Consider the following 12,426-nt stretch of genomic DNA (forward strand, 5'->3'; position numbering starts at 1 on the left):
TTTCCAGACCCATGAGTCAAATCATCCTTCATGAAAAGAGTACTAGGAGTAGGAAGAACAACTCTCTCGAGACTAACATACGAACTAATGAAGGAACGCTTCTTCATCGAAGATATTAGAACACAACTCTGCATGCCGAACACCCCAGCATACGAGAAAGCCCTGGAAGTACTCAGAGGAAAGAAGAACGCCATCTGGAGCGAGTTCTACATAACAGACGCCATGACAACCAGAGACTGGGCAAACACAAACTACGAACTGAGACACATAGTGACCCGTTACGCAGTACATGGTTTTCACCATAAGATCTGTACCACCAAGAGATACCACGAACCCAACGACGAATGTGTGTGTGAACTGTGTCAGAAGCCATGTGGACGATATCACGTTGAAACCTGCCGAGAAAGGAAAACCTCGCTCACAAACTTCTGCAAAGACTAACCTACAAATCCTATGCACATTGTGCGCATTTCATTTCATTCATTCATTCCAGACCCATGCTGTTATTATCTGTTTCTCTTCTCTACATTTGAGGAATCCATTCCTGAAGTTTTGACTCGTATTTATGTTACAACCTGTATATCTCTAATTAAAGCAGCTATAGATTATTTTATTAGCTGTAAGGAAGACTTCAGTATTTCCAATGGTGTTCGCATTTGGTTTCTCCCACCTCTCACGTCAGAACTGCTATTTCGTATGTTTCAACACCAAAACCTGGAATGGTCGTACACACTGATGGGTCCGTTGCCATGGTCCACCTGTTAGAGCTATCCAAGCATAAAGGTCCCATCAGAGTAGGCTATCTTTCCAGGCATTAGTGAAACAGGCCTGAGTAGAAGTCTTATGGCCGGTTTCTCCAAGTATTGTTAGAACACTTAACGACTGTTAAACTCTGAACAGTTTGTTAAATATAGTTTTTCAACACTAGTTTGGCTTAACAGATTGTTAACTGTTTGTTAACTTTAAATATAGGATTTCAAGCAGTTAACTCATTTAACAAACAGTTAACATGGCGGATAACACCACAGCTGTTCAGACAAAAGTTGTGAAAATAATGTGTTATGTCTCTCTTTACGGAATTTTTAGTATCAATGCTTCAAAATACGCAGTGACTAAATAATAAAATGTTTCAGCAGCAATTTTATTGCTTCTTTAAGACGAAATCACATATAATTTCTACATGGACCTGAAGCAGAGAGAGTGAGTAGAGAATTTTATATGATACGAAATTCTCCTCGGGGTTTTGTGTACAGGTGACTACACACACATTCCTGTAATTATTGTCACCCGGTGGTCATAATGCTGAGATTTTTCTAAACAGAAATTAATATTTAGCATTACAACTATAACCTTACTTATAAATTAGGTAATTATTATTCAATAGTAGTCAATAGAACTTTCATTTATCAACTCTCTGTATTATATGGATCATGGCCCAGTGTAACAGGTTATGATTTTATACATGTTTCATGACTTACTCTGCAATACAGAATTTAAATAATAATAATAATAATTTTAGCCAATAAGAAATTGCCTTACATGTGCAAAATCATTACCAACTGCTGTTAAGTAGTTAAACAGTATTAACGACAATTAAAGTTAAGTGTTGGTTATTTTAAACGAAATTATGTTGAAGGAATGGAAAATATATTTAAAAAACGTTAAAAATAAACCAGCTGTTAATTTAACATTTGTTAAGCCAAATTAAACATTACTTGGAGAAACTGACCATAAGTGTAAATCCAGTATATGATTTGGAACCTAAGATAATGATCTTTTCATAATCTATCCTGTTGAAAATTTGAATTCTCGTGCATTTTCTTAGTTGCTATTAGTAATTTTGACTTTCATAAGACGGATCTAAGTAAAGGAAAATATTTTCAGTTTACTCACTTTTAGTTATTAAATCTCGTTCATTCGTTATTCATTTTGTTTCAGAGTGTTCAAGAAGTCGGCACCTAACAACAAACTAACGCTGTACCTCAGCAGCAGAGATCTGGTGATATCTGACAACAAGATAGATCGGCTTCAAGGCGTCTTACTAGTCGATCCTGACTACCTGCAGGAACGAAAGGTAAACTTATTTTGAGACACAATTACCGGCCATTGCCCAAGAGGCAGTGCTGTCCCTGAACAACGAGTGATTCAAAATTAAAGGGAATATGTCTGTCATTTCTAGGTGAGCCATTAATCGAACGGCTAAGAGCTTCAGCTTTCCAGGCTGAAAATCCGGGTTCAAATGGAATATGTAATCCAAAAAAAAAAAAAAAAATAGTATTTCGGATACGTTTTCACGTGGAACCTCCTGTCAGCATTCCATTTATCATCACATCCATAATCGCCATCATCATCTGTATCTTTCTGGTGTAGGGCAAATTCACAATGGAAGCCAGTAAGACAGCATAATGATTTATACTACACGTGGGTAACGAGGACAGGCTACGGCCCGAATCAGAGGCACATGATTATCATTGTTTAGTCATGGCCATCTTGACAATCGTCTAATATAAACAATGTTCAAAGTTCTAAAAAACAAAGGAATCTATATTAAACTCATGTTAAACGTGCATTTATATATAAACTTGTTCAATGTTGGCCATGTTATGATTAAGAATGTGACGTCGCGCAGTAGCCTGTCTTTCTCGTTAGCCATGTACGAGTGCACTACAGTTCTGACGTGCTACTCCTGTAGGTCGCTTGAGGTCAAATGACAAAGAGTTAATTATAAGTGCCCGTTGATGGAATAGATTTTCTCATCAATATCACCATCAGCAGCAGTAGCACAAAGATTAGATCAATGTTTTATTCAGTCTTCATTCGGTTCATCGTTATAGGATGGTCCACAGCTCTCATGTCATTCGGCTTATATTTAATAGGCCAACATTCGAAATCTAATTATATTCCATTATTTGTGACTACCCCATGTATGGTCGTAATTCTAGCACACAAGTAATGTCAGTAATCTACAGCTAAAGTCTTTAAATCTTATTACAGAAATTATATTTATATTACTGTGCTCCAACCACGAGAAAGTCTCTGCCGGCTGAGACGAAAGGGAGTAATGCTGTGAATGAATGTTGATGTCATAAGATGTCATAAGGTCACACACGTGGGTACTCATATCTCTATTGGCTCGCTGTCACAGCACAAACAATAACATTGATACACACATGTCTATACTATCCTAGTTACAAAATTATATCATTGTTAATCTTCTGGTCTTTTAATCTCTCCATAAAGGAAATAACAAATGCAGGAGAACGCATGGTTTTTAAACAGACGTTATAACGATAATATTATATATCTACTTCGCTCCAATACATGTCACAATGGTAAGCACATACCTTTCACGGTTGATCTCCTGGTTGGAGAACAGTACTATTTACGTACATCATCATCATCATCATCATCATCATCATCATCATCATCATCATCATCATCATCATCATCATCATCACTCTCATTTGTGACGATTACAGACCACTGAGAAGTTCTTAGGACGTCTGACGATTCTGTTTACGTATTTCATTGTTTTCATTAATAAAATTACCCAAGTTACACTACAATGTTAGACTTTATTTCTAAGTATTTTCTTCGTTGTTCTTATTCTGTCATGCTAGTGTCTAACCGTATTGATTTTGTCTCATATATATTATATTTATTCATATCGCATTGTTACATTCCAAACAGAAAAAAAAGTTCCGTCTATGGTTTTTGTAGCAGATAAATTTTGTTCTTACATTATATAGTAATCGTATCGTCATTTTAAAAATCTTAAATGTATAGTACCTACGCAACAAGGAAAAACAGCTGAATTGTTACAAATAGTGTACAGCTCGACCAAGTTAAGTCTGCGAACCGAGAGGGGAAGTTGGAGACAGTTCTGTAGGGAAAGGAGGCGGCGACGAGAGGAGACCAGTACAGTCTCATATGACAGCAAAGTTTTCCTACTGCGCTTCAGTTTATAGAGCGGTAACAATTTAAGACGCTTTGAAATAGACTGTACTTCTACTTCTGCTTGACAGTGAGGTTTGGCGTTCTGATTGGCAAGCGTGAGCGTAGGAGAGAAAGTTGCATGAGGGGGGGAGGCAGCGTAACTGTTGCCTTTATCTGAAGACACGGACAACAAATGCGTGCACTCCGTAGTGTATTTTAAACGATGTGCACACGTTGAAATCTGAACGTCAAGTGACCTATGTGGCAACTGTGTTTTGCCTCTACATTCTATCCCGATAGCCCCACTCGCAGACTTGACTTGGGCGAGCTGTAAACGTACACTACAACTTAAAAGTACTGTATGTGTCATGGTGACACTCATTTAATTAAATTCTCTCTCTTTTCCATCACTCCTACTCACCCTACCTTCCCTCCTCCTATACCCCCCTCTCTCTCTCTCTCTCTCTCCATTTTTGTCTCTTTGGCATCTTGATGTCAATACACACTATCAGTTAAATTACTGTATATTCAGTATTTATTATTTATTTCGGTCACAACTTAGAAAAACATACATTATACATGTTATTATAGATCATATTATTTACCATACAAGCAGCTGATTGTTTAGGAACACAGTGAAAAGTACGTCAGAAAATGTTCATGTTTTTCCAAATCGATTCATGTATAGAGGAAATGTGAAACAATAACAGTTCACATGACACACAAAACTGCCGGTATGTTTACCTTTAATTAAGAAAATCGATATCCTCGGGCTGTGGCCCTTATGGTGAATGGATGTTAAATTAATTACGCTGCTCCGTCGATTTAGTAGAAAGTGAATGTTCACCTACTTAGATATAACACGGGGAGTAAGCCCCTGCAAGAGCAAGCATTCATCTTTTGCAAGAAGGTCAAGGAATATTATGAACAGTAAAAAATCGATCATACGGAAATGGGTACTTAAGAGTTGTTAATTCATTATAAAAGCGAAACTGATACAACGTCAGTACAAATTAATTTTATTTCCTAGAATATATATCTCAAGAAAATACAATAATAAATGAAGAGTCCACTGCAAGAATAATGGATGTCATTTGGAATACATTTTGAAGGAGAAGCAATTTAAAGTTTGAGATGCTTAGCGCTCAAAGCTTAACTGAGATTTTCCGATCATTACTGGACAATGATTATCAGTGTTAATGCCATATAACTCTCTATGTACATTCTATATGTCTTAAGCTATGCATTGACAATCTTGGTTCATTTTCGACAAGAAAGTGATATCCATCATTCTTGCCGTGAACTCTTCATATGATATGATATATGACATATTTGTCAGCCATTCAATTACATGTAATGAACTAATGATGGATCTTACATTATCGTATACAGTGCCATCATTACAATCTCTTACATTTCCACTTACTTAACAATAAATTCCCTAACTAATTACGTAATCATTTCTTAACCCTAGCAATACCAACGGGGGGTTACTTTGTGTCCACCTTATCCAAAATTTATATTTTCAATATCTAACTGATATATTAAAAATACGAAAATACTATTTATTGTCAGTTATGAATCTATCTATCTTACTGTGTTATTGTTTAATAGTTTTCACTGATAGTTTTACCAAAACACGAAAATATGTCAAGGCGGACAAAAAATATCCCCCCCTTAGTAAATGGTGTAACCCATAATACAAGATTTCACGTTATTTCAACTATTTCAAGAATGATGCAGGATTCATGGCCAATATAATTTTTGTGCTTTTGTGTTACTACACATGTAATGCACCAACAATGGACATATTTATTCTTTTTTTTTTTGTTACGCTCCTACTGTCCCTACAATGGGCGTATTTGGTCTTTCTATTTTCGTTACACCTGATTGGTCTGATGAAGTGGTGTGATATTTATGTATTCTATTTGTTTCCGACAATTACATTTGTTGTTCAGTCTACTAGCAATGAGTCGAAAGACCACAGGAGAGTTATTGGAAGAATCTACAGATTCCGAAACTGAAAATAATGATGATGATGATGATGATGATGATGATGAAGTAGTGAGTGAACCTGAAGACCAGTGTATCATGCGTGACGAAGTGGACGGGGATGAAGTGGAATCCAATTCTGAAGATGACCTTGACAACTTATCTGAAATTGAAATCAGTGATAAATATTTTACTAGTACTGGAAGAGTTTACGTTTCCAAACCACCTCGAATATCAAGACGAGCTGCACAGAATATTGTGAAAGAACGCGAAGGACTACGAAGTGAAGGTAAAGTGGCCACAATAATAGAGTCGTTTGAAAAGTTCTTTACTCCGGAAATTGTAGACAGCATTATAAAATATTCTAATGAAGAAGCGATTAGGCAGAAAGTACCAGGAACAAGTAGACTTGAATTCCTTGCTTATATAGGGCTTCTTATCTTTATGGGCAAAGAAAGTGATAGCAAGACAGCAGTTACAGATCTTTGGTCCAATATTTCTGGAAGATTTGTTTATACTGCTACTATGAGCCGAACTAGATTCCAGCAGCTAACTAAAATAATAAGATTTGATGACAAAACCACACGAAATGAACGCAGGGAGTTTGATCAATTTGCCGCAATGCGTGAAGTATTCAACAAAATGAACTCAGTTTTACCAAAATGTTATTCTGCTGGAATGCACACTGTTGTAGATGAAATGCTTTCATTATTCCGTGGAAGATGTCCCTTCAAAGTTTTCATGAAGGATAAACCTGGGAAGTATGGCATACTTATACGTATGCTTACAGATTCAAAGTCAAGATATGTTATCAGTATGGAACCATATGCAGGAAAGAATAAGAATGCAGCGCAACAAACAAATTCAGCTACAGCTGTCGTAAAACGTTTGGTTCATCCTATAAATAACTCCGGGCGCAATGTAACCACAGACAGGTACTACACATCTGTTGACTTGGCTGAGGATCTATGGAACAATCACAAGCTAACTCTTGTTGGAACATTGCAGGCAAATAGGAAACACATTCCTCAAGAACTCAAAGAAGTTTCTGGAAGAGAATTATATTCCAGTAAATTTGCGTTCAGTGATCCTGATACTGGAAGTGTTCCAATTACAATTGTTTCCTACATCCCTCGTGATAAACCTAAGCGGAACCTTCTTATGTTATCCACTCAACATTATGATGATGCAATTGGTGCACAATCTGATCCAAAGAAGAAAACAGTAATAAATCTATATTACAATGACACTAAAGGCGGTGTCGACACAGTGGATCAAATGGTACGCAAATATTCAACAAAAAGAGCTACCAGAAGATGGCCAGTATCTATTTTCTACACACTTGTTGATATAGCAGCTCTAAATGGCTACACCACATTTATACTGAACTTTCCAGACTGGAATAAGAAGAAACCAAATCAACGGCGACTTTATCTACACGAATTGGGATTGAAGCTCGTAACTCCGTATATTGAAGAACGGGCGAGAAATGTTACAGGACTGCAGAAGTGTGTGATTTCGGCAATGGAAGGAATTATGCAAAGGAAAATCAAGCAGACAAGTGGTGCAAAAGAAGTTCATGGTGGTAAGGGTCGATGCCATTTGTGCACTAGAGACTGCCGATCAAAAATAGAAAAGTACAACAAAGTGAGCAAGACAACAATCATTTGCAGTGTTTGTAAAAGGTACACATGTGGTAAAAATAACAAGAAAACTGTGGTCTGTTCAATATGTGAGGACGGGTGTGAAGAAAGTGATGTGTAGCATTTTACAATTTATTTTGTGACTGCTACACTGAAGTATTTGTTGGAACATATACAATGACATTTCAATTTTTTTCTTTTATAATAGTGCATACTATTCACTGATTGTAAGTGTGGTAAACAAAGCAAGAAAACTGTGGTCTGTTCACTGTGTGAGAACTAATGTGAAGAAAGTGACGCATAATATTTTCCAGTTCTATGTTATTTTCTGGACTGTTGCACTCAAGTACTTGCTAAAAAATATACAACATTTAAACGTTTTTTGCTTCATGTATACGTATAGTATACACTATTTTCAGATTGTAAGTTTGGTATAAGTAGCCTACAACAAGGAAACCGTGGTTTGTTCAAAATGTAACAACGAGTGTGAAGATAGTAATGCGTAACATTTTCCAGACTGTTTTGTTGAAGTAAATTGTTCGAAAATATACAATGATATTTAAATTTTTATCTTTTATAGTAGTACATGCTATTTGCAGATTAGAAATGTTTAAAAAATGCTCAAAACTAAACATTTTTATAGTGGTCACAAAATATCCCCCCCTTGGTACTACATGTCATCAAAATAGCTTGGTATTGCTAGGGTTAATATTAAGCATCTTATTGTGACCTAACTTGTCCCACATTATTTTCCTTAATCACTCTCAGAACATTATTTATAGCAGTTTCTCTTACTTAACGTTGTATATATCCTGAATACCTTCGTCTAACCATTTTTAATTGCTGCGGGCTTATGTGAGAGCGGCAATGAACCTCCGGGTTCCATAAAAGTAAGTAAGCAAGTACTATGATATACAATGATAAAATATATTCCATATCCAGTATTACCTTCCTATAATGAGGTCCTCATACTATAAAATCGGTTTCACTACACATTCATTTTTAACACTCCCATAAAGTCATAAATCAAAATATAGACGTTCAATTCCAGACACGGCCTCGACTCACAGTCTCAGGCTAAATATCGCCCAGTCACATCATCCGAACATCGAAAAACTGGATGCAAAAATGAGAATTCAGAAATCTAGAAAATTATCACAATAAAGTTCATCTGGTGTGTTAAAGTTTAATGATCACATTTTCTTGAAATAGAAAAGAAACGTTTATTTTCATTCCGAGAGTTTAATGATTTAATTTTTTATTTTTACTTTTCATTTTTACAATGAAAAATTTGTTTCTGTATTACTGTGAATAGTATGTAATATATATGGTTATATTTACCGTAATAGGAGTGTATGTTTCCTTCTAAAATGTGTGTCATTATACTCGTATTTTAATCATACTTATTAGTTACCCATTATACAACTTCAAACGTTTCTTCACAATTAATTTAATTTATGATCTGATTGGGTTAACTTGAATGCACACGTTTTACAGATCGAGTTATAATTATTTTAATCTCTTGGGCACCATTTACTCAAGTCGTATTCTCATTACGTTTGTGCGTCTTTAGATCTGTGCATGACCTTACACTCCAACAACCTCCACCCCTACGATGTTAACTCGTTCACGCAGCGTACAGTGCAAGGTACTCCAATAAGACAGATCATATCGCTGTCACAGTCTAGTATATACAATCACGAAGCTCAATACTTACTAAATATGCAAACATAGATAGTTGCTCACCACCAGGATCGCTACTATCGCCTCATCCCAGACTCTTTCCCTAGCAGACGATAAAATGTATTGTACTTTCGATATCGCGTTCTTTTGAAAAAATTAACATCTTCCTTCCACTATTGAAATATGAAATACATAAGGTTTATATATTATTTTCTTATATATATATATATATATATATATATATATAATATTCTATAAACTCACCTTCCTGGATCTTTCGGAAGAAGAATAACTCTAACCTATTTTTCTTACAATTCATAGTACTACAAACGTCTCCTTGTCCCATATTATTATTCAAATTATTGTATTTTAGCCATTTACAGTTATTACAACCGATAACGAACATTTCACAATTTACATAGCTTTTCACAAAAATGCGAAATACGGCAAAGTCAATGCCTTTTCGATCTAGACCAGGCCGTAATGTTTGTTCGGGTTTTCTATTTCAGTGTATGGAGCTCAGTGAAATATTATAACTTTATTGCGTATCATTGCTAAGCTTTATTTAGTGTAACGTGTCCGTAAGTTCCGTTTACTTCTTGTTGCATAATATGTTGCAGAAATAATTACAAAACTGTGTTATTTTAATGTGAAGAGAATTTTACATGTTAACATAATCTGTTCGCGTCAACATTTTAAGTTTAGAATGGAAGCTATTTTGAGGTTTAATAAAACAGAATTTGCATTGTGATTTCAATTTAGCACATCTAAGTTCCTTAATTTTAGAGAAAACATTTACCACACCACTCCTATGAAATTAGTGTACGTACAATTGTGTTACTTCGTCTCTTAAGTAGTAGATAAATACAATAATTCAGTACTCAATTGTAGTATTAAGATACAGACAAATTGAATGTCCGGGGTATCATACATAACATTATGCTTAATTATAATGTATAACTGCGAATTTAGGAATATAAGTTAAATATAGTAAACATAACCTATAATTTTCATATGAATGGCAAGGCATTGGAGATCACTAAATTTAGACAGAAAGGGGCAACTGGTACAGTAAACATAACCTATAATTTCAACATATCTAAATATCCGTGCGGTGCAATTGAAAATTACTGAATCGTGCATAAATGAATGTACAAGAATTTCGCAATATTTAATCGAAATAAAGGCAGGTATTACACATACGAACAACGTAATTTTCACACTATAAATAATATTACATCTTAACTCGCAAGTGAATTATGTCTGAAGTGTCTCATAATCATTGTTTTAAATTTTATTAATGGAATTACACTACATTTTAGTGAAACATATGTTACTGTTTATGCATTCCAACTAATTTATATGGTTGAAACGCCGCCCTTCGTGATCGGGTTAAGCGAGTTACATGGTCTGCCTTACGGCCTGTATTAGATCACGATGGCTGTGGCACAGTCTATTGTTCCTAGTACTCACAACTTTCCAAGCGGCTAGCAACTATCGCGAGAATTATTGCAAAAAATCATCCCAAGCTTCGTGACTTTATATAGTAGACTGTGTTGCTGTCTACCCCTGACCTAAGGTACGATATGTTTAGGTTGTAGTTTAATAATATTAACACTAGTTTATATGATACCGTAATTTCAATGCTTATAGTCGTCTATAAATATGGCACATGAATTTCGTAAACATGCTATAACAACGTTTTTGTATAGTTGCACATAATGGCTGCCGGTAACTCGCTCTGCATTGCAGTATGTGTGAAACAAGGACGAAACACAGGGCAGTCAAACAATACGAGTTTGCAACGCACTGTTTGCTCACTATCACACACAACATTTGTTTCTATTTCGCCCACAGATTTGAAATCTGTTGAAGTGAACTCCAAATTTTCCGAGCTCAGTGATAAACGCTGACAATAAAAACTTGGGAGTTCAATCGATTATTCACTGTTGCAAATAATAATAAAAAAAAATGTTCCATTTACTGATAAATGTGTAATTGATACATTAAATACTATTTTGTAAAAATGAGACCGAATAATAACTGATATAACAACAATAACAATGGCTTTATTCTTGCTATTTCCCGTTCTGAAAATAGACTTTGAGAACATAACTTCAAGAAACTGTATTTATAGCTATAGTGCAGCCGTGGCGAAAATGTGACTCGCGGGCACATTGTGGATCGCAATGATAGCTTTGCATTTATCTTGCTTCCTACCTCCCCCAACCCACAACCTATCACTCACTGGAGTCAAACTCCGTTCCATTTGCATTTGTCTCTGACCTGCGAGGGGCGTATCGTCGCAATGTCTCTCTCGAAACCATTTACCTCTACAAAAACGAAAGTTTCAAGTAGGATGGGAGGACGAATTTTTTTGCTGCCAATATGATGAGAATATTAAATGTACGATCTGTTCACAAGTATTACGAGGAAAACGTTGTATAACATAAAACGGCATTATACTACATGTCACTCATGAAACATTAAAAGGTTAAATATTATTATTATTACTATCATCATTATATTATTATTATTATTATTATTATTATTATTATTATTATTATTATTATTATCTCTGTACGTCGATCCTTTTTCAGCAGATGTAAGAATAATGCGATTAGCTCTTCAATTTACACTCACCGATTTACAATGTGATGTTAAATGAAAGCTAGATGTAAGGACTTGACAAATGTTGAACTTTCAAATCTTTACCAAAAAATAAGTATCAGAAGCTTCGTTCTTTCGCTTGCTCTGTTGAAGCCATGTTCGCTACAACTTACATTTGTGAAAAATTATTTTCAACAATGAAAATAGTAAAAACCCAATTTAGATCACGACTGACAGACAAATACCTTTGTGATCAACTACGACTGGCAATAAGTGACATAATTCCTGATTTTGAAACTCTGTCCCGGAGACATTCTGAAGACGGTTAATAGGTTGTGATAATGTGTCCTATGTTTCCTTGTTCATTTCTTTCTTCGTTGTACGTACTAAACATTAGTTTGTAACCTTGTACTGTATGAAATATATTGAAGTGTTGACGTAGGGAAAATGAAAATCCGTTAATAAGTCAAACAGTTGCTCCACTTCCCCTTCGGGTGTCCACCTCCCTCCATAGGTGCAATGCACGTTGCAGGTTACACAGTGGCTCGGCGCACGATGACAT

The 12,426-nt window shown here is 35.4% G+C and overlaps 1 protein-coding gene across 1 annotated transcript in view; it reads left to right on the forward strand.

Moving 5' to 3' along the window:
• The window catches only part of LOC138705220 (arrestin homolog), a 920,135-nt gene that overhangs the window by 605,505 nt on the left and 302,204 nt on the right, over positions 1 to 12,426 (forward strand). Inside the window, exon 4 of the mRNA XM_069834027.1 lies at positions 1,939 to 2,074. Coding sequence (XP_069690128.1) covers positions 1,939 to 2,074 — 136 coding nt within the window. The remainder of the gene's footprint in view (positions 1 to 1,938; positions 2,075 to 12,426) is intronic.

This window comes from Periplaneta americana, chromosome 8 (genome assembly GCF_040183065.1).
Source record: "Periplaneta americana isolate PAMFEO1 chromosome 8, P.americana_PAMFEO1_priV1, whole genome shotgun sequence".
Taxonomy (NCBI): Eukaryota; Metazoa; Arthropoda; class Insecta; order Blattodea; family Blattidae; genus Periplaneta; species Periplaneta americana.